The sequence below is a fragment of the Bidens hawaiensis genome, unplaced genomic scaffold (genome assembly GCF_021521415.1).
Source record: "Bidens hawaiensis isolate Kalapana, Puna unplaced genomic scaffold, B.hawaiensis_p1.1 tig00063282_1, whole genome shotgun sequence".
Lineage (NCBI taxonomy): Eukaryota > Viridiplantae > Streptophyta > Magnoliopsida > Asterales > Asteraceae > Bidens > Bidens hawaiensis.
Genome location: NW_027501314.1, coordinates 3,711 through 27,387, shown reverse-complemented (window position 1 = coordinate 27,387; position 23,677 = coordinate 3,711). Strand labels below are relative to the sequence as shown.

General features: G+C 37.1%; 1 protein-coding gene across 1 annotated transcript; it reads right to left on the bottom strand.

Moving 5' to 3' along the window:
• Positions 1-19,594: 19,594 nt before the first annotated feature.
• On the bottom strand, positions 19,595-23,409 carry LOC143603878 (agamous-like MADS-box protein AGL104). The gene is made up of 11 exons (XM_077080545.1): positions 23,180-23,409; positions 23,054-23,107; positions 22,910-22,925; positions 22,706-22,773; positions 22,277-22,304; positions 22,117-22,178; positions 21,747-21,846; positions 20,730-20,777; positions 20,502-20,641; positions 20,207-20,331; positions 19,595-19,764 (listed from the first exon to the last, which is right to left on the bottom strand). Exons 1-11 carry the CDS (start codon positions 23,362-23,364, stop codon positions 19,688-19,690), a joined length of 903 nt encoding a protein of 300 aa, XP_076936660.1. The 5' UTR covers positions 23,365-23,409; the 3' UTR covers positions 19,595-19,687.
• Between the last annotated feature and the right edge of the window lie 268 nt (positions 23,410-23,677).

Below are 23,677 nucleotides of genomic sequence, written 5' to 3'. Positions count from 1 at the left end.
ATATTATTTTTTTTTACATGTAAAATGAAGAGTTTTTAGTTCACCACTATATATATATATATATATATATATATATATATATATGTATAGGGGAAGGTTATCATACAAACTAAAATTTTGTACTAAATGTGAGAATAAAAGAATTTGGCAGTGGCAATTTTGTAAATAAGTTGAAATCTCTTTTTCTCACATAAACCCTAGATCCTCGCTTCAAAAACCCAAAATTCATCAAAACCACAAACGATTCTTCCAAAAACCCTCTACGCTCCTCTATCAATTTCACTATTCATACGCTAAATCATCAGCTATGAATGCCAATCGAAGGTACATTGCGTCTTTCTTATCTGTTGTGACTTATATTTTAGGCCGACGCATCGAATTATTATTATTATAGGTGAAAATAATTAATATTTTTGGTCTCAGCCAGGGGTGGATGGCTTGAAGACCAAGACATGCTAGACTAGTATAAATAGATGAATTTGTTAATTTTTCTAGTATGAGTGTATTGTGTATTGTGTGAGATCTAAGGTTTTATCTCTTAGAGAGAGCCGCCGCCTCCAGGATGAGCTCTCCTAGAAGTGGCTGATCTTTATTGTATATATGTATGTGTGTATGTATGAGTGCTCTGTATGACAATCTTTTGACTAATGAAATCATACTACCACTTCTTTAGTTGTGTTTCGATTACATATATTTGTTCATCCAGTCTATTGTTCATTGTAATCGATTCAGGCTCTATCCCAAACACCACTCATCCGTCCAAAACACCTTTCAAGAGTGAATACGATTCGATCCAAGCTCAGATGCGAGCTCCACCGTTAATAACAACCATTATTCACGCTTCCGCACCGGGGCTCGGGTCTTGTCAGTTGGTATCAGAGCGGGTTATCAAATCATTCAGACTAACCGCTGAATCTGATTCATCTCACTCTTGAATCCACCATGGACGTTAAACCGATGAAGTTTGTTGAAAAATTTTACGGTTTTGAAATTATTTGATGATTTGGGTAAATTTTACGTGGATTGATGTTGAATCTCCGACCAACTGACAAAACCCGAGCCCCGGTGCGGAAGCATGAATAATGGTCATTATTAACGGTGGAGCTCGCATTTGAGCTTGGATCGAATTGTATTCACTCTTGAAAGGTGTTTTGGACGGATGAGTGGTGTTTGGGAGAGAGCCTGAATCGATTACAATGAATAATTGATTGGATGAACAAATATATGTAATCGAAACACAAATAAAGAAGTGGTAGTATGATTTCATTAGTCAAAATATTGTCATACAGAGCACTCATACATACACACATACATACAATAAAGATCAGCCACCTCTAGGAGAGCTCATCCTGGAGGCGGTGGCTCTCTCTAAGAGATAAAACCCTATATCTCACACAATACACAATACACTCATACTAGAAAAATTAACAAATACATCTATTTATACTAGTCTAGCATGTCTTGGTCTTCAAGCCATCCACCCTTGGTTGAGACCAAAAATATTAATTATTTTTCACCCATAATAATAATAATTCGATGCGTCGGTCTAAAATATAAGTCCCAACAATCTACCCCTTAGACCGATGCCATCGAATTTCTTCCATGATCACCTTAAAAACTCGTTATCTTTCGTTGAAATTCTCCCCCTCACGTTAAGCTTCTCCTGTTGTTAATTTTAGATCATTTCTCCTATATCACATTCGGATACATTTGTATGGGCATATGAACGAGGCTTTGAACTTCAAAGTTCAACTTCAAGTAACAAGGTCATCACAAAAGAAATAAACTCAATGTGATAATCAAATAATCTTCCATTCTTCAAACCCGTTTCTTCCCTTGTAAGTCATCTTCAAACCTTTCCCTGAATCAAGATAGCATTCAAGTCAACCATAACCCGTTCTTGATTGTCAAGTGACTGTTTTCATAGGAGTTTAAACTCTACTGATCATCCGTTCACCATATTACTAGTGATGACTCTATCTTCTCAACCGTACTAGGAAATCAAAAAACTCACGAACAATGAAACATCTCTAAAGAATCTTGGATTATTGATCTTGATCAACTTTTTCTTAACTTGAGTCTTTTCACATGATTGCAATGAAATTCAAGAATTTTTACTCCTCCAATTTCGTTGCAATTGTCTTTGAAAGTTGTGTCTTCAGATCAAGTATGGGTGAAACAATCTTGACCATCCTTATCAAGATTGTTGATTCTGTAATAAACAAAGATAAACAAAACATTATGTTGGTTGACACTCATAAGTGATTAAATCCGTAAGCTTGGTCAACAATTGTTCGTGTAAAGCTCTTTGATGATGTTTGTGAAAAATTGATAAGGCTTTGATTTCCTTTTGCTTATTGATGATTGGATAAAATTTACCAAAATACCCTTGGTATATATCTTCCGTAAAGATCAGCTTGGTCAAACGGTCAACGGCACCAAAAATCTCAAGTGTAATTCATTCACGAGCATGTATTCAATTCAAGAGCACACATGAGTCAAAGTCCCTTCACGAGCATACTAATTTTTTTTTTTTTTGCTCGAGCATGCTCGAGGCCCTTGCTCGAGAAAATGTATTTTTCTGTCGTTACTCAACATGCTTCTGTCTTTACTCGAGCATGCTCGAGACCTTGCTCGAAAATACTTAGTATTTTTCTGTCTGTCATCGAGTATGCTCGAGACCTTGCTCGAAAATACTTGTGTTTTTCTGTCTTTCATCGAGCATTCTGTAAGGCCCCGTTACCGGTAACCCTACTTTCGTGTTGGATTTACTCATAAACACAGTTCTAAATATCAGAGTTAATTAAAAACTTACGCGGAATATAAAACTTTCATAAAACATTACATATCAATTCATAATCATGTCTTTAAACATTCCTCTTGTCTTTCAAAATCAAAACGTAACTTATAAAACATATCGGATCTTCAGATGCCAGGCTTTAGTCTTCTGCCATGTGTCCTCCACTCAAGCCAGCTGTCTCAGTCTACTCACCTGCGTGCATACTAAAAGTCAGCTACGCTGAGTGAGTTCTAGTTAATCATACAATACCATACAATACCTTATTACATACATACGTACTCAACCTCATAACTTTCTTTCATACACACATAAGTACTCATACCTTCATTCTTACTTACATACTTTCTTTCTTACTTACATACTTTCTTTTCATTCATAATCATACGTTTTAAAGAGCCTTTCGCCCTATAACCTCACAGATATTATAAGGGTCTGGTCCCTAACATCACAGATATTATAAGGGTCTGGTCCCTAACATCACAGATATTATAAGGGTCCGGTCCCTAACATCACAGATATTATGAGGGTCTGGTCCCTAACATCACAGATATTATTAGGGTCTGGTCCCTAACATCACAGATATTATTAGGGTCTGGTCCCTAACATCACAGATATTATTAGGGTCTGGTCCCTAACATCACAGATATTATTAGGGTCTGGTCCCTAACATCACAGATATTATTAGGGTCTGGTCCCCTGTTTTCGAATATTAGTAGGGTTCGATTCCCTCTTCGTTACCATACAACCATACATCATACCTCGAGTATTATTAGGGCTCGGTACCCTTTTCGTAACCATACAACCATACAACCGTCATTTCCTTCTTTTATTAACTTTATTACGTTCATACACATAAACATACATATCATACTTGCCATATTTATAACGTTACAACCTGACAGTACGTGCAATATCCGAAGATCGTTCACGAACCATCAAGCAATCATTCATACATATCACATATATCACATATGGCTTTATAACGTTACAACCTGACAGTACGTGCAATATCCGAAGATCGTTCACGAACCATCAAGCAATCATTCATACATATCACATATATCACATATGGCTTTATAACGTTACAACCTGACAGTACGTGCAATATCCGAAGATCGTTCACGAACCATCAAGCAATCATTCATACATATCACATATATCACATATGGCATACACTTATCACTTAGGATAAATGTATTAACAACACATCAAGTATGCACACAGCCCCGAAAATATAACAAGGAATGGGGCTAGAAACTCACCTGGATCCTGTTACGCTCGCCGTTGATTGTAATTCCTTTCTTTAACTGGGCTCGGCTAACTGTATAATATTTACACATATCAATTACTACTACTACTATTACTACTACTCATTTTCGATAACCGCCTTAACACATTTTCCATTAGGTTTTTAATTTATTTCATAAACGAACTTCACTTCAGGCGAATCTTGGAAACAACTTGGTTCTGGCTTGATTCGATCGAATAGGAACACGTTCGATCGAATAGGAACACGTTCGATCGAATAGGAACACGTTCGATCGAATAGACACACGTTCGATCAAATACAACACTCATTCGATCGAATACAAAACTCATTCGATCGAATGAGTTGGAGACCATTCGGTTGCTTCCCTATTCGGTCGACTGGACTTGTTCGATCTACACATTCGATCGAATGGACTGATTCGATCGACTGGTTCGATCGAATGAGTCTGATTCGACTCCTTCAAGCTGGGCGACGGAGAAAACTACGGGTTTTCCAGATTTTCCAGATTTTTGACCCAAAATCGAAGTTTTTGACATGGAAATGCTCGGGATTGAAAGGGCTATCGATTCCTAGTACTTTTAAACACAAAAGCTTGCATTTTGACACCAAAACAAGGCGGTTTTTGACCCGAAAACTCAAGTTACGTTTTTGCTCGATTTGAGGCCGAAATGGTTATGAAAACGGATGATTTTCGAGAGGGACTTACCAAAAACGACTAGGAACAAGATTGTGGACTCGGATTTGTGATTTGAGAACTTTCTCTCTCTAGTTTCTCTCTCTAGAATTGAGAGTGTTTGGGTGTGGGTGTGAAAGGGAGTTAGTGAAAATGGTATTTTGGGCTCGGGATGGGTATTTATATCACTCGAGCCCACGGACCCAAGGCCCATTCTCATTTAACCCATCTTACGTAATCTAAGCCCATGACCCGTTCCTTTCTCGACATTAAATAACTACAACGTGAAATTACTAAACATAACTTTCTTTTATTTATCATATAAAAATTTTAGGATGTTACAAGTCTTCCTCCCTTAAAGAGGTTTCGTCCCCGAAACCTAACTATTACATAAACAAACTAGGGTAAAACTTGCGCATCTCATCCTCGACTTCCCAAGTAGCATCTGATCCCTTGCGGTGTTTCCATATCACTTTGACCAAGGGTATAATCTTGTGACAAAGCTGCTTCTCCTTGCGATCAACGATCTTTATCGGTTGCTCGATGTAGTTCAATTGTTCATCAACCTCGATGTCCATTAAGGGCACGTGAGACGTGTCATCAGCTAGACACTTCCTCAGATGAGAAACATGGAAGGTTGAATGAATTCCTTCTAACTCATCGGGTAAATCCAGTTTGTAAGCTACTTCACCCACACGTTTTACAATCTTGAACGGTCCAATGTACCTCGGACTCAACTTTCCTCTTTTCCTAAAACGGATAATCCCCTTCCAAGGCGAGACCTTAAGCATCACATAGTCGCCAACGTTAAACTCAATTGGTCGTCGCCGCTTATCCGCATAAGACTTTTGTCTGTCTTGAGCGGCTTTCATTCTTGCTTTGATCTGATCGAACTTTGAAGACGTTTCTTGAACCACTTCTATACTTCCCATTTCCTTCTGACCAATCTCACCCCAACACACCGGGGTTCTACATCGTCTACCGTACAGCATCTCAAACGGTGGCATACCAATACTCGAATGGTAACTGTTGTTATAGGAGAACTCTGCCAGATGCAGATGATCATCCCAACTTCCACCAAAATCTAAAACGCAAGCACGTAGCATATCCTCAAGGGTTTGGATCGTCCTTTCAGACTGTCCATCGGTTTGAGGATGATACGCCGTACTGATGTTCAACCTCGTCCCCATAGCTTCATGAAATTTCTTCCAGAACCTCGAAGTAAACCGTGTATCCCTATCAGACACGATCGATAACGGTACTCCATGCTTGGTTACAATTTCTTTAATGAACAAGCTTGCTAACGTTTCTGACGAGATGGCCTCTCGTATGGGCAGAAAGTGAGCACTCTTGGTCAAACGGTCCACAATCACCCAGATGGTATCATGTTGCTTAGCTGTACGAGGTAGCTTAGTTATGAAATCCATGGTGATGTGTTCCCATTTCCACTCAGGTATCTCTAGCGGTTGCATCTTCCCACAAGGCTTTTGGTGTTCGGCTTTGACTTGTAAGCAAGTTAAGCACTTACCAACATAATCCACTACATCGCTCTTCAATCCTGGCCACCAGTAATCTCTTTTCAAGTCTTGGTACATCTTTGTAGCTCCTGGATGGATTGAGTACCTTGACTTATGAGCTTCATCTAAGATTCGACTTCTAAGATCACCATGGCGTGGGATCCACATACGGTCGAACCTAGTCTTAACTCCATGAGTGTTTTCCATCAACTCATCTTGCTGGCCATAAATCCTTTCCTTCTTTACTAACCCTTCATCTATTAACACTTCTGACTGCACCTTGATGATTTCTTCAAAAAGACTCGGGTTCATGATCAACTTGTATGACTTCACTGTTGCAAGGACTTCCTCATTCTTCCGACTTAACGCATCAGCGACCACGTTAGCTTTACCGGGGTAATACTTAATCTCACAGTCGTAATCCTTTATCAATTCTAACCATCTTCTCTGCCTCATGTTCAGTTCTTTCTGCTCGAAGAAGTACTTTAAACTCTTATGATCGGTATAGATAGTACACTTAGTGCCGTACAGATAATGCCTCCATATCTTAAGAGCATGCACTACAGCTGCTAACTCCAAATCATGCGTCGGATAAGTACTCTCATGGACCTTCAACTGTCTAGACGCGTAGGCTATCACCTTCCCTCGTTGCATCAACACGCAACCCAACCCTTGATGCGAGGCATCAGCACAAACAACAAAATCCTCATCACCATCGGGTAAAGTAAGGATTGGAGCTTGCGTGAGTCTTCTCTTTAACTCTTCAAAGGCTTCTTCTTGAAATTTTCCCCAACTGAATACTATCGACTTTCGGGTCATACCGGTCAGCGGTGCGGCTATCTTGGAGAAACCTTCGATGAATCTCCTATAGTAGCCAGCTAACCCTAGGAAGCTTCGTATATCAGTCGGATTCTGTGGAGTCTTCCAATTCGTTATCGCTTCAATCTTAGCTGGGTCCACGGTAATCCCCTCCGGATTAACCACATGACCTAAAAATTGCACTTCTCTTAACCAGAACGCGCACTTCGAAAACTTGGCGTACAACCTTTCTTTCTTCAGAACTTCCAATACCTCTCTCAGATGCTCGGCATGGTCAGACTCACTCTTTGAATAAATCAATATGTCATCGATGAAGACGATAACCGACTTATCCAACATCGGTCGACACACCCTATTCATCATGTCCATAAATGCTGCAGGAGCATTTGTTAGACCGAATGACATTACAAGGAACTCGTAGTGTCCATACCGCGTTCGGAACGCTGTTTTAGGGATGTCTACCTCTTTCACCTTCAGCTGATGGTAGCCTGATCTGAGATCTATTCGTGAGAACCAACTCGAACCTTGCAGTTGGTCAAACAGATCGTCAATCCTAGGCAAGGGGTATCTATTCTTTACCGTAAGCTTATTCAACTCACGATAGTCTATGCACATTCTCATACTTCCATCCTTTTTCTTCACAAACAAAACCGGTGCGCCCCATGGAGAAACACTCGGTCTGATAAAACCCTTGTCGAGGAGTTCTTGCAGTTGGGACATTAATTCCTTCATCTCGGACGGTGCTAGACGGTAAGGCGCTTTCGCGACGGGCTGGGCTCCTGGTATTAAATCTATCTGAAATTCTATTTCTCGCTCCGGTGGCAGCCCCGGAAGATCCTCAGGGAATACTTCTGGGTAGTCGCGCACAATAGGAACATCCTTCATTTCTTTCGTCTCGGCCGTAGCGTTGACAACATACGCCAGGTAGGCACCGCACCCTCGCCTTAACAAACCCTCGGCTTTTATCATCGAAATGACATTAAGTCCATAACTCTCTTTATCACCATAAACCGTCACCGCACTACCATCCAATGACTTTAACCTTATCATCTTACTTTTACATACTATCTGAGCCTCAAACTCAGACAACCAATCCATACCCAAGACTACATCGAACCCTCCTAAGGCCATAACATACAAAGTAACAGGGAACTCATGTCCCTCTAACTCTATCTTACAATTCTTCACCATTTTTGTTATTTTCACCGAAGTGTCACTTGCGGTTTCTACTACAAAAGTTTCAGACACTCGGCAGCCTTTCATTTTAGCTAGTTTACTAAACGTCGTAGCTACAAAACTTCTATTCGCACCAGAATCAAATAATACAGAAGCGGAAACATCGTTCACTAGAAACGTACCTGTGACGACATCCGGAATCTGCCTGGCTTGCTCCTGGGTCAGCATGTAGGCTCTAGTTCTGGGCCTAGCTTGTTCGGCATCCTTCTTTCCACTACCTCCAGCTACACCTTCAGTGCACTCCCTTGACATATGGCCTGTCTTGCCACATTTGTAACATGCTGGCTTCGCACTGCACTCATTGGCATAATGCCCTACCTTCCCACACTTATAACAGGCATTCGACCCCATTCTGCATTCTCCACCATGAGCCTTTACACATTTGAGACAAACATTAGAACTTTTACCCCACTTGCACTCACCACCATGCCTCTTTCCGCAGGTCTTACACGATCTCTTCTCCCACACTTTCTGTTTCTTATCCCTGGAGTTCCATAACTGAGTACCGGGTCGTTTAGCAGGAGTGACCCCTTTCTTCTCTTTCTCTTCGTCCCTTTCCACCCTATCATCCGCGGCCACGTCAGCATAGACCATTTCCGCGAGTCCAACAGCCGAATCAAAAGTAGCAGGTTGAATCGCCCTGACTAACATGCGGACCTTTTGTGGCAACCCCCTCACATAACACTTGATTCTCTTGACCTCAGTGTCAACCATGTCAGGCACCAACCTAGATAGTCGGTTGAACTCCGTGGTATACTCACGATGCGTCATCATACCGGCTTTTAAATTCTGGAACTTCATCTCCGTTCTTTCAACCTCGGCATCTGCACAGAACTTCTTCATTACCAACTCTTTCAAATCTTCCCACTTCATCCCTTTGATCTCTTCACGGGTCTTCCTCTGCTCCACACTCTCCCACCAATACATAGCCTCATCTATGAATGACTGAGTAGCATAGCCCACAGCTTGGTCGGGACGGCATTCGCTAATGCGGATAACCTTGTCCATAGCGGTTATCCACTGGAGAGTAGCGATTGCGTCTCCTAAACCAGTCAGCTTAGGCGGGTCACAACCTTTGAAGGACTTATAGCTGCACCCACCTTGTCCTCCTCTCCTATCATCGACTTTCACAGACTTATCCCCACTCGAGGCCCCTCTTTCACCTTCCCCATCCCTTCTACCATCACCACCCGCTCCTTCAGCAGTTCGTTCACGGCTTCCAGCAGATCCTTCGGGATTCAGGTTCTTCACAGCAGCAACTACAGCCTGAACAATGGCTGCTTGAACTGCAGGGCTAAGTTGAACTTCCTCGTTGTTGTTCTGGTCTCCTCCAGCTGCGCTTCCTTCATCTTCGGTGTGGGAAGCTTCTTCTACCGAGGGTTGCCGGACAAGACGAGGCCTGCCACGACGTCCAGTGCGACCCCCAGTTCCAACAAATTCTCCAGCTCCCGCCATTAGTATTCTACAAGGGAAAACACAAACATCATCACTCAAGGAACTATTTAGTACAAGGATAGTAAGGCTAACAGGTAATAACAGTGGCCAGTTGTGATTAGCTGATCACGTTACTTTCCGTGTCCTATACACTTCCCTTTATGAGTCTATTTGTGCTGGTTCTACTTAAGCAGTTTGTCAAAGTAAACAATCAATTATTCCTATCCCTACCGTTCACATATCTTTCCTTTCTTATTAACATACATCATTTAATCATGCACTTTACCTTTACTGATCTTGCTTGAGCGACACATGGCATTCTTGAACTGGCATCTTCTTTCCTTTCTTACTTAAATCCCATTCTCTGTTCGAGTCTAAGCATGTAGGATGCTTAAATCTCTCGAACTTTGCTCTGATACCAACTTGTAAGGCCCCGTTACCGGTAACCCTACTTTCGTGTTGGATTTACTCATAAACACAGTTCTAAATATCAGAGTTAATTAAAAACTTTACGCGGAATATAAAACTTTCATAAAACATTACATATCAATTCATAATCATGTCTTTAAACATTCCTCTTGTCTTTCAAAATCAAAACGTAACTTATAAAACATATCGGATCTTCAGATGCCAGGCTTTAGTCTTCTGCCATGTGTCCTCCACTCAAGCCAGCTGTCTCAGTCTACTCACCTGCGTGCATACTAAAAGTCAGCTACGCTGAGTGAGTTCTAGTTAATCATACAATACCATACAATACCTTATTACATACATACGTACTCAACCTCATAACTTTCTTTCATACACACATAAGTACTCATACCTTCATTCTTACTTACATACTTTCTTTCTTACTTACATACTTTCTTTTCATTCATAATCATACGTTTTAAAGAGCCTTTCGCCCTATAACCTCACAGATATTATAAGGGTCTGGTCCCTAACATCACAGATATTATAAGGGTCTGGTCCCTAACATCACAGATATTATAAGGGTCCGGTCCCTAACATCACAGATATTATGAGGGTCTGGTCCCTAACATCACAGATATTATTAGGGTCTGGTCCCTAACATCACAGATATTATTAGGGTCTGGTCCCTAACATCACAGATATTATTAGGGTCTGGTCCCTAACATCACAGATATTATTAGGGTCTGGTCCCTAACATCACAGATATTATTAGGGTCTGGTCCCCTGTTTTCGAATATTAGTAGGGTTCGATTCCCTCTTCGTTACCATACAACCATACATCATACCTCGAGTATTATTAGGGCTCGGTACCCTTTTCGTAACCATACAACCATACAATCGTCATTTCCTTCTTTTATTAACTTTATTACGTTCATACACATAAACATACATATCATACTTGCCATATTTATAACGTTACAACCTGACAGTACGTGCAATATCCGAAGATCGTTCACGAACCATCAAGCAATCATTCATACATATCACATATATCACATATGGCTTTATAACGTTACAACCTGACAGTACGTGCAATATCCGAAGATCGTTCACGAACCATCAAGCAATCATTCATACATATCACATATATCACATATGGCTTTATAACGTTACAACCTGACAGTACGTGCAATATCCGAAGATCGTTCACGAACCATCAAGCAATCATTCATACATATCACATATATCACATATGGCATACACTTATCACTTAGGATAAATGTATTAACAACACATCAAGTATGCACACAGCCCCGAAAATATAACAAGGAATGGGGCTAGAAACTCACCTGGATCCTGTTACGCTCGCCGTTGATTGTAATTCCTTTCTTTAACTGGGCTCGGCTAACTGTATAATATTTACACATATCAATTACTACTACTACTATTACTACTACTCATTTTCGATAACCGCCTTAACACATTTTCCATTAGGTTTTTAATTTATTTCATAAACGAACTTCACTTCAGGCGAATCTTGGAAACAACTTGGTTCTGGCTTGATTCGATCGAATAGGAACACGTTCGATCGAATAGGAACACGTTCGATCGAATAGGAACACGTTCGATCGAATAGGAACACGTTCGATCGAATAGACACACGTTCGATCAAATACAACACTCATTCGATCGAATACAAAACTCATTCGATCGAATGAGTTGGAGACCATTCGGTTGCTTCCCTATTCGGTCGACTGGACTTGTTCGATCTACACATTCGATCGAATGGACTGATTCGATCGACTGGTTCGATCGAATGAGTCTGATTCGACTCCTTCAAGCTGGGCGACGGAGAAAACTACGGGTTTTCCAGATTTTCCAGATTTTTGACCCAAAATCGAAGTTTTTGACATGGAAATGCTCGGGATTGAAAGGGCTATCGATTCCTAGTACTTTTAAACACAAAAGCTTGCATTTTGACACCAAAACAAGGCGGTTTTTGACCCGAAAACTCAAGTTACGTTTTTGCTCGATTTGAGGCCGAAATGGTTATGAAAACGGATGATTTTCGAGAGGGACTTACCAAAAACGACTAGGAACAAGATTGTGGACTCGGATTTGTGATTTGAGAACTTTCTCTCTCTAGTTTCTCTCTCTAGAATTGAGAGTGTTTGGGTGTGGGTGTGAAAGGGAGTTAGTGAAAATGGTATTTTGGGCTCGGGATGGGTATTTATATCACTCGAGCCCACGGACCCAAGGCCCATTCTCATTTAACCCATCTTACGTAATCTAAGCCCATGACCCGTTCCTTTCTCGACATTAAATAACTACAACGTGAAATTACTAAACATAACTTTCTTTTATTTATCATATAAAAATTTTAGGATGTTACACATTCTAGAGAGCATGCTCGAAAGCTTGCTCGAAGGCTTGATCGAAAACACTTGTGTTTTTCTGTCTTTTCCTGAGCATGCTCAAAAGCAAAAGTGTGCTCGAAAACACTTGTATTTTTCTTCTCTTTCATGGGCATGCCCAGGAGCCAAAGTGTGCTCAAAGAAGGTTTGCTCAAGTAACACAAAGTGTGCTCGACACCAAAAGAGATTGTTTTGAGATAAACAAGGATGTGCTTGGGGTTTATGTGCTTGAATCCAAACTTGATGTGCTCGACTTTGCATGCTCGAGCAATCGATAAGCTACCTTTCGAGTAAACCTATCGATGCTCGAACAGCAGAAACATTTCCTTGTTCTCGTAATATTTCATGACAGTCTTGTCCATTATGCTCGAGCAATAGATAAGATACCTTTCGGGTACACATATCGATGCTCTAACAACAGACCTTTCTTCTGCATCATCAATCAATGATTTTCCAATACAGAACCTGCTTGAATATTCGCTCTGCATTTTCCATCTGCTGCTACAAACAATGATTAGTTGCTCCTAGTACCTGTTCATTCTTGACTTCTATATATCATATTGTACCAGCAGCAATGTTCTTCAATATTCCCTCTACTGTTCAAGCAGCACACTCATATCAGAAACAATTATGAGCACATAAAACCCTAATTTTCAGATCAAGAACCAAGCTTCTTCAACTGAAATTAATCGTTGTAGCAATATCCCAGTCATCTCGATATCAACCATCTATCTTCAATCTATCAACAGCCGTTACAGATCTGAAAATCATCTTCAATAACGGTTTTGCCCCAAAACGAGCTAAAAACACTGTTACATCAGATCTGGACCGATATGACCAAATAAACATGAAATTGAGTTGAATCTCCGAACTAGTCATCAACCCAAACATCAATGCACATAAATTTTACCCAAATCATCAAATAATTTCAAAACACTAAAAAATTTTCAACAAACTTCATCAGTTTAACGTCCACGGTGGATTCAATAGTGAGATGAATTAGATTCAGCGGTTAGTCTGAATGATTCGATAACCCGCTCTGATACCAACTGACAAGACCCGAGCCCCGGTGCGGAAGCGTGAATAATGGTCGTTATTAACGGTGGAGCTCGCATCTGAGCTTGGATAGAATCGTATTCACTCTTGAAAGGTGTTTTGGACAGATGAGTGGTGTTTGGGAGAGAGCCTGAATCGATTACAATGAACAATAGACTGGATGAACAAATATATGTAATCGAAACACAAATAAAGAAGTGGTAGTATGATTTCATTAGTCAAAAGATTGTCATACAGAGCACTCATACATACACACATACATACAATAAAGATCAGCCACCTCCAGGAGAGCTCATCCTGGAGGCGGTGGCTCTCTCTAAGAGATAAAACCCTAGATCTCACACAATATACAATACACTCATACTAGAAAAAATAACAAATACATCTATTTATACTAGTCTAGCATGTCTTGGTCTTCAAGCCATCCACCCTTGGTTGAGACCAAAAATATTAATTATTTTTCACCCATAATAATAATAATTCGATGCGTCGGTCTAAAATATAAGTCCCAACATTATCACTCGTTTGTGTGTTCTTTCTTATATAATATACAATAGATAGCGTATTTACTTGTATAACTAGTGTTTCGAGAAAAAGGAAAAAAAAATTGATTTCCTAAAGCTCTAATATTTAATGTAATTTCTACACATACATATAGATGCTGAAACACTAGTTTTTAGTGAATGAGATGTAAAGAAAACTATGATAGGCCATCGCTTCCAATGACAACATGTAACTTTGTAACTTTGTTTGGTGGTCATAGTGTAATTACATTGAATTAATAGAGTAATTATCATTGTTTTATATGTAGTGTAATTGGTCTGTTTATAGCTTTAGTAATTTGTTAAGTGATTGTAGTGTAATTACATTTAATAACTTGAGTAATTATCATAGTTATAGTAGTGGCTTTGTATGCATTGTAATAAGTCGGTTTAGAGTTTTTGTTACTTTGTTAAGTGGTTATTGTGTAACTACATTGGATAAACAAAGTAATTGTTTCTGAATGTAGTGTAATCAGTCTATATATAGTTTTTTAACTATATTTTTTAGTTGTAGTGTAATTACATTGAATAACTAGAGCAATTATCATAGTTATAGTAGTTGTCTTTTATGCAGTGTAATTAGTCTGTATAAGTAGAGTTATTAATAATATGTTTTAATTAATTGTTTGTAATGTTAATTTAATAGTGAGATGAAGGAGAAGTTAAAGGATAGCTATTAAAAGGGCTTGTAAATACTCAAACGAAACATTACCTATTGTTTTAGGTGATGATGGAGAAGAAGCTACTGACAAAGAGAAAAATACCTAAAAAGTTGTTGATACAGAATAGCAGCTTAAAAGTAGAGAAAATGTGTAATGAAAAAGGGTGGGAAACAGAAACAATTGATAGAGTCACTGGATGATATCAAATTGCATACAAAGAGATCAATAAATACATTTCCAAAGTCAATCCCTATGAAGCCAACTAGAGAATTCAAAAGCAAGACGTTAAATTTGTTTTGTAACCCATACAACAACATTGAGAAATTAAATATTATCTAAAGCATACATTGATTAAAGCACCTACAGAAATGAATTGAATTTGAGATTTGAGATTGATAATTGGATTTAAGATTGTAGATTATTGTTCATTTATAAATTGTATAACCCAAAATCAAAATTGTATTTGATTATTTAGTGGTCACTTATAAATTGTAGACTATTGTTCAATAACAAAAGGACCCGATTAAACCCAAAAACAATATGTAGTAGGTTGAAGCCATAGTTGATTGGCGTTGTTGGTCAAATCATTATCATATTGTAGAAGTATATACATTTGTGAGCCTGGATAAACAAATTTAAGCTACACAGATTACAGTTTCAACATTTGGAAGCTAGGGGTAGTTTTGCAGTTATTCATGTTAAAAAAAATAATTACTCTAGTTAAGAACATATAATCTATTATAACAAAACATATAATCTATTATAACAATCACGTTCTTTAGCAACAAATGCAGTTTTTAAACAAAATAATTACTCTAGTTATAAAATAGAGTAATTATATAATGATTACTGAGTAATAAATCCTATCACGTTCAATAATGTTTTGTTCAATATTTTGTTTTCTATCAAATAGAGTAATTAAATTTACAAGTAGAGTAACTATAAAGTTGGTGATAGTTACTTTAATTATTAAATAATTACGCTATATATAAGAATAATTACCCTAGTTATAACAATAATTACTCTAGTTATACGCTAAAAAAGCAACCAATTACACACCCGAAAGTAGTTACACTTCTGCTTTATATGTAGTGTAATTTTGTTGTGTAAATAGAGTAATTATTAAAACATAGTTTCTCTATGGTTGTGTTGTAAGTGGTGTTATTATCGTGTATAGCTGGAGCAATTATTGAAACACATGTTATCATATGAAATCCTTGCAAATACTCTGTTATTTCATTTTTTTGTTGTTGTTTTGATTTGTAAGCTGTAGTTCCTTAATCATTCGATTCACAAAGCTTCCATGGATCCATTAGTCCGACTCACAAGCTCCAATTGATTAATTAATCCAATTCGCATACTTCAATTTGTTCAATTAATCAATTAGGTTTGAATGGTCTCTTTCAAAATCACTATGTAACTACAAATTGATTGTTAAATCTGATTCGCAAGGCTCAATTAAATAATCAAATATGGCTTGCAAGTTTCGGTTCATTAATCAAAAGCTTCAATTCATCTGATTTGATCGATTAGGTTAGTTAAACGAATATGATTTAATCGATCTAAATATTGAGCGATTTCATCCGATGAACATAATTGATAGATTACATCTAACAAATATGATTTGATCAATTTCATTTGAAAAAGAATGATACATTTACAAATTAGATTTCACCATCGTTTAGTTATGTGTTTCCTACACTTCTTAGGTTTTTTATGTTAATTATGAATTTGCCATTGTGATTTCACTTGGTTTGCACGGTTAGCAGGGTTTTTGTGTTTGATCTCCTCTCTCTATATATGTGTGTGTGTGTGTGTGTGTGTGTGTGTGTGTGTGTGTGTGTGTAATATTGTTTATGACATCACCGGGTTAATGTTTGGTCCGACCAGTTACCCGATAAGCTGTATTCGGGTAAACATTGGTATTTTTCCTCTCCATGTCTCTTTATTTCCATCTCTAGCTTAGTCGTCTTCTCTTTCTCTCATCATCTCCACAAGAAACTTTCGTTTCTCCCGTTTCATGGTCGGTTCTTTTTCCACCATTTCACGTCACATCCAAAACATCATGTTTCTCACACTTACCCAATCTCTGTTTCACCTGGCATTGCTAAATTTATAAAATCAAAGCCCAATACATACGCACAAGACTCTTGATAATGAAAAAAAAGGGGCAAGAGAAGAGAGAAAGGCGGGTATCTTTGTGTGTTTTGTCATTTGGTAGGAAGTTTTCAAGAGCTTCAAGCTTTTAAGAAAAAGCTCCTGCTCAATAAAAGTCTTAGAGTATGTTTGGCAAATAGCTTTTAGGAGCTTCAAACTTTTAAGAAAAAACTCATACTTAATAAAAATCCTTGTTTGGTTGAAGAAGCTTTAAGCTTTTAAGTTTGGAGAAAAAACTCCATATTTAAACTAGCGTTTAAGAAAAAACTAGATTTACATTTGAATTTACAAGTTTGGTACTTGAACTTTCATCACCTTTTGTTAATTTATATAATAATTACATATTTTACCTTTATCCAAAACTAACTACCCCATGACTCTTTAAAAGACCATAATTTTTTCACACTTTAATATTTTTTTAAACAAATTAGATCATAAAAAAGAACATTTTATTCTCTTTAATTTGAGTATGATATTGCAATTTTTTTATTTTAAAAAATTATTATACTACGTGATTACCGGTTATGATTAGAAACAAGTCAGACAAGCTCGGGTCATGTGTAAGACCAAAGTAGGGTCGGAATGAGACGATGCAAAAAGGGTTAATTTGGTTCGGTTCGTGTCGGTACGATTTTGAGTCGAAAGGGGCCAGGTCAGAACATGCTTCAGATTAAAACGATGCGGGGTCAAAAAGGGTTTCAGATCAAAAGAGGTTGGTTTAAAAAATTATCTATTTGAAATTACTGTATATTTCAGCGTTGTTTCTTGATTTTCGCCACCGGTTACACACTTACTGCCTTTGCACGAAGTACACGTCTGCCATTGATTATGCGGTTGATGTCAGGTGCCTGTGCACTCCGTCGCACCGTGCGGGCACCCAATTAGTTTTATTAAAAGCTCCAGCTACTCTAGCAAATACCTAAATATATCTAAAAAGTTACAGCTAACAGCTACTGACTACAGCTACCAGCTTCCAGCCACCAGCTTCCAGCTAACAACCACCAGCTAGTTTTGCCAAACACCCTTAAGCTTGAAGCTTTTAGGTTAGGAGAAAAGCTTGAAGCTTCTACTAGTAGCGTTTAGGAAAAGTTACAAGCTTTTAGTATTTACAATTACTTAAATAACCTCCTAGATATATGCATTTAGTATTATGTTTTTTTAATAGTATGTCCTTTTTGGTCATTTTATACATTTTATTAAAGCTCCAGCTACTCCGCCAAACATCTAGATATATCTAAAAAGCAACAGCTACTAGCTTTCAACCACCAGCTAGTTTTGCCAAACATACCCTTTAACTTTAGTCAAAAGTATAAAAAAATTATAACGTTAGGCCAACTATTCCCTTTAAATTATAATTTTAAATTATAATTTTAGGCCAACTATTCCCTTTAAATGGATGTGAATAACCCAAAATCCTAAACTTTAATTAAAATAAAAATAATAAAATATAGTCCCGGTTAAATAAAACAAGAAATGCAACCGTGCGTTGCGGCGGAGCGGATTAAATTTATTAAATGTTCAAAAGCTACCATGCGTTGCGACTACGCAACAGGAAGTCAGTAGGTACGATTGGATTTGTTATCGTAAATGTTTTGTGGCAAAGTTTCATTAACAAAGTTGAGGGGTCAAAATTACATTTGTGAAATTTTTGTAACAAAAACCAATGAATCAAAATTTGTAACTAAAGTTGAGAGCAAAAAAGAATATACATCAAAATATTGTGGCAAAAGTCTAAGAATTAAAAGTTTGTCACTTGGTTTTTAACATATACTAATTGAAGAAGCAATAACTACTTGATATACATGATGCAAGATGAATTGTATAATTGATGAATAGTTAGTTTTATGAGAGGATATATATCTGGTTTTTAATATATATATATATATATAAAGCAATTAAATAAATATATTATATGTTATGTTCCTTTCTAGTCTTGTTCATTGAGTGGCATATCAGCGGCCACCAATTTCATTTTTCCGGCTAGAAAGAAGGATCACAACCACCAACCAACGGCACATCGCACCCATATAATTAACCTTGATAGATATCCGAAAATACTTCACACTTTTTAGGCATAGACTTCTTGTTAAGAAATGAAACTATTGTAAGGTATGGAACTTGTCCTACACTGAGCAACAAATGAACTCCCTCACCCACCTAACTAATCTTTTGGGTTTTGTTCTCGTTTTTTAGCGGTTACATGCCGTTTCAAAAGAAATTATATTCTTCGGCCAAACCAAAATATCACTACCAGAAAATAGAGTTTCATCATTAAAAAAAAGAAAAAAAACATCCCTGGTCAAAATGACTAAAAAATTGTTGAACATGTTCTCAAAGAATGTTTTCATTTTAAACCTTTTTACTACCCATCACGTTTTGATTTGATTTTTTAAGGACCTACAATACATCAACTGATCAACTATTGGTCAAATTCAAAAAAAAAACTGTTAACGAGTAAACCGACCATTACGCATTACCCAACCCGAACCAAATACTTTTAATGTTGATGCAGCTTTCGAGTTTCAATTCATGCATCATTGAAGTAACTTGAAGATTCCATGAAATCGTTAAAGGTGCATAATATATAAAGGTTAAGACTTAAGAGTTCAACATCCTAAAGAGAAATATAAAATACGCAATCAAGACTCAAGAGTATTATAAAGGGATTAACACAAACTTAAACTATGATTTTGATTTTATGGTGAAAACGGCGGCAGAAAAGTCTGACTGTATGGTCGTTCTCCAGGTTGTGTCATTGCCATCTGCCCATTTCCTGCAAAATACAACACCATACACCGTCACTATAACGCAAAAATGTACAGTTTTGTTTTATAAAGGCAAGTTCTTCTGAATACATATGACAAATGAGTGGTTTTTTTGTTGAACTTCAAACAAATAGTGACTTTAAAGTTAAAGTTGCTATCTCATACTGAAGTTTCAGAATTTTTGTTGCTGAAGTCGTTATCTCAGATAGCGACTTATTTTTTTATGAGAAACAACAAAAATTTCTACAGTGCCTCAGATAGTGACCAACCTAAATTTGAAGTCCCAACAAAAAAATCACGTGTTTGTTATCATGGGTTGTAAGAAAACCTAAATCGAATATATATATATGAAATATTTTGTTACCAATATTAGTACCAGTTCGACAGTGATATTGGATTCATTTTGACTATTTAAACAGAAATTGCGCTTTTGAAGAGTAACATACATACCAGGGGTATAGAATTGAGTCCAGGGGGAAAGGTTCATATCGAACATTTGTCCAAACTCAGATCGTTGGACATTAGCATTGTCATCAGGCTCCATCACATTACCATGGTTTACTTGCTCATCTTGTCTGCACACAAGTAATAACAATAAGCAAGCCGAGTCGAGCCCAAGCCTGAAAAGCTACTCAGGAGCTTAGAAATAGAGCTTAAACCGATATATCTGGATCGGCTCGAGCTTTTACCTCTTGATACCTCTAAACCTAAGTAGTAACTACACTACAAGAATTTATAGTTATACCTTGCAGGAAAAAGGCCATTGAAGTTCATGAAATTCATTAGTTGAACTTGCTGTACATCTCTCGGTGGAAACCAGTCGAATATGCTGCTTGAGTTTGCTGCAACCATATTAGCATTTACCGCCTCAGGAGGTAAAGCAACCTATAAAGAATAAAGCAAGAAAATGAAGAAATTAGAAAACTGCAGTGTCGCTATGGTTTAACTTATTTTTTAGATTGTACGGACAAACCTGTGAAGATGACTGTGAGTCTGCGGAGTTGTACTTCTCGAGAACATGCTAAACAAATAGATGGCAAAATTCAGATTATTTTTAAGTTTGATTATGAAATGTAAGTTTGATTACCATTGAATCAGGTTTTGGGTTGTCATTGCTAGCTTGTTTAATAAATGGGTTGGCCTGTTTAACCCGTTTAATTAAACGTGTTGTGATTGGGTTGACCAGTTTTAACCCAGCCTAACTAAATATGTTGACCCGTCAACCCATTAAAATTAAGTAAACAAATTACGGGTAGTTCCTACAAAGGATCAGACTAATGACGTATACAATACTTGAATGCTCGGTGTAGATGCTACATAGTTGGTTATCATCCTTCAGAGACTACGAGTGTAATAAGAGCATCCGTCGACAAAAGGATCACCCTAATATGATCATCTCATGGCTATTGAGAACGAATCAAATCAGATGGTTCTACTTTCTGACTTGCTCCTACGGAACCAAGATCGAAAAGATTGAAAAAATCAGTCATTCACAACCAATTCCTTGAAAAGTTAAGGATTATTAATCTTTTTTAGAAATCGAATGGATTTGGTCTTATACATACGCGAGGAAGGTAATCAAAAAAGAAAGAAGATGAGTTCTACATTTTTTTATCACTTAGGAGCCTTGTGAGATGAAAGTCTCATGCACGGTTTTGAATAAGAGAAAGAAGTGAGGAATCCTCGAAAATATAACTTTTAAAAGGTCAACCGGCCAACCCATTTATATAACAGTAATGTAGTTGATTACGAAATATAAATTCGAATTAACATTGAATCAGAGGTTTCGGGTTGTCATTTCTAACCTGTTTAAAAAAATGGTCTGTATGAGTTGGCCCGTTTAAATTAATGGATCATGATAAAGTTGATCATCAGTGTCAACCAATTAAAAATTACAAGAAGTATGCACCTTATAAGGCCAACCCCCCAACCCTTAATATTGCCCGTTTAATTAAACGGGTCGTGATCGCGTTAATTTACAAGAATGTACCTTGCGCATACGAATGTGCCTTAAAGTCTCCTCAAGCATTTGTTCCCGATACTCAGCCTCAGACAATGTTGAAATTTCAGAAGGATCTCCTTCAAATACCCTTTGAACATACCAAAAGGATTCCAAGTCAATACTACTTTCAAAAACCTCAAGACAATAAAAATAACATGGATTTATTTGCATTTAAAACGTGTTTGTCTCAAGTCATAAAAACAAATATTACAGCATTAGTTTAGCTTAAGCATGAATAATTTGTAATCTGAATAACCAAGTAATATATATACAAAACGTGTTAGCTGATTTTATTATGTAACAGAGATTTGCAAAGTTTAATTAATGCTAAAAAATAGATTGCATGAAGGATTTATACCTGAGCCGCTTCTCCATTTCAATCATATGGGACTTGCAGCGGACGATCTCTTGTTGAATTTCCTGTCGCAAAAGTAATCTATTGTTAAACAGTGTGAACGCTTTATATTGCTTATTTGACTAGCATTAACAACCATTAATCTCTATTTAATAGGATATACCTCAAGTTGTGAATCCCCGCTCGGTGAGCTGTTTGAGAAAACAAATTAAACAAATTAGTAAAATTACACGCTCTTGTGCAATAATATTAAGTTAAATTTTAAAATTGGTATACCCTAAATAGAAACAAAAAGAGGAAGAAAAAGATTAGTAATATGAGATGGATAATAAAATATAATTAAAACTACAACTTAAATACCCAAAATAGAAACAAAAAGGGAAGAAAAGTTTAGTAACATGAGATAGATAGTAAACAAAATTAAAATTTGTAACTGAAATGCCCAAAATAGAAACAAAAAAGGAGGAAAAAGATTAGTAATATGAGATAGTATAATAAAATTAAAATTTAAGACTGAAATACCTAAAACAGAAACAAAAAAAAAAGAAGAAAAAGATTAGTAATATGAGATAGATGTATTCAATAGTGAAACCTTTCTTGGTTCTGAATTTGGTGATCTTGAGCTTCACTTTTTAACCTTCCCAGAGCCCTTTCAAGATACTAAATACAAATACAGATCAAGTTAGCTTATTTAGTACAAATCAAAACATACTTTTTCTATATATTCCACAGTTGCAATCATTTGGCAATTTTTACTTAATTGTAATAAATCTAAGACAGTGAGTAAAATATATACCTCCTGGTTCTGCAACCTTTAGATAGTTGATCCAAAATATACACCATGAACAATAAAACATTAGTATGTAAGGAAGAATAATTAATATCACAAAAATATAAGGAAAGCATAAGGATAGAACCATTAAAAGTAATTAATGAATACCTTCCCCTTTCATGCTCTGGTAGATTTATGTATCTTGAGATAATTTCTTCGATACTGTCAATACAAAAATGAAAATTAAGGAAAGTAATCAATAACTATTCAAAGCATAGAAACAAATCATTTTACCTTTTACTTCCAGAAAAAATGCTAGCTCGTCCTGAGGGGGAAAACATGATGAGTGCAACATCAACATCACATAGAACAGAGAGTTCATAAGCTTTCTTGATGAGCCCATTTCTTCGTTTTGAAAATGTAACCTGCCTGTTTGTTGAGTTTTCTATCTTCTTGATCTGCAATTTCACTCTCCCCATTACTTACTTGTGAATGAAGAACTTGTTTTGTTGATTTATGTAGTTAAGGTGAATATGTAAGAAAGAGAATGAATGTGAAGAAATATATGCAATAAGTTTTGTCACTACTAGGCAAGGTGACATATGAGAGAGAGAGAGAGAGAGAGAGAGCTGTGGCGGTGCCGTTAGTGTCATTTAGCGAAAAATAAATACTTGTAAGAGTGAAAACGCAAGTTATTTATTAAGGTATGCACAAAATTTCTTAATTATCTATGAACCAAGTTCAAAAAGTCAAGGTTTGCGACCTTGCTCTCCGTGAATTCGTGGCTTGGTC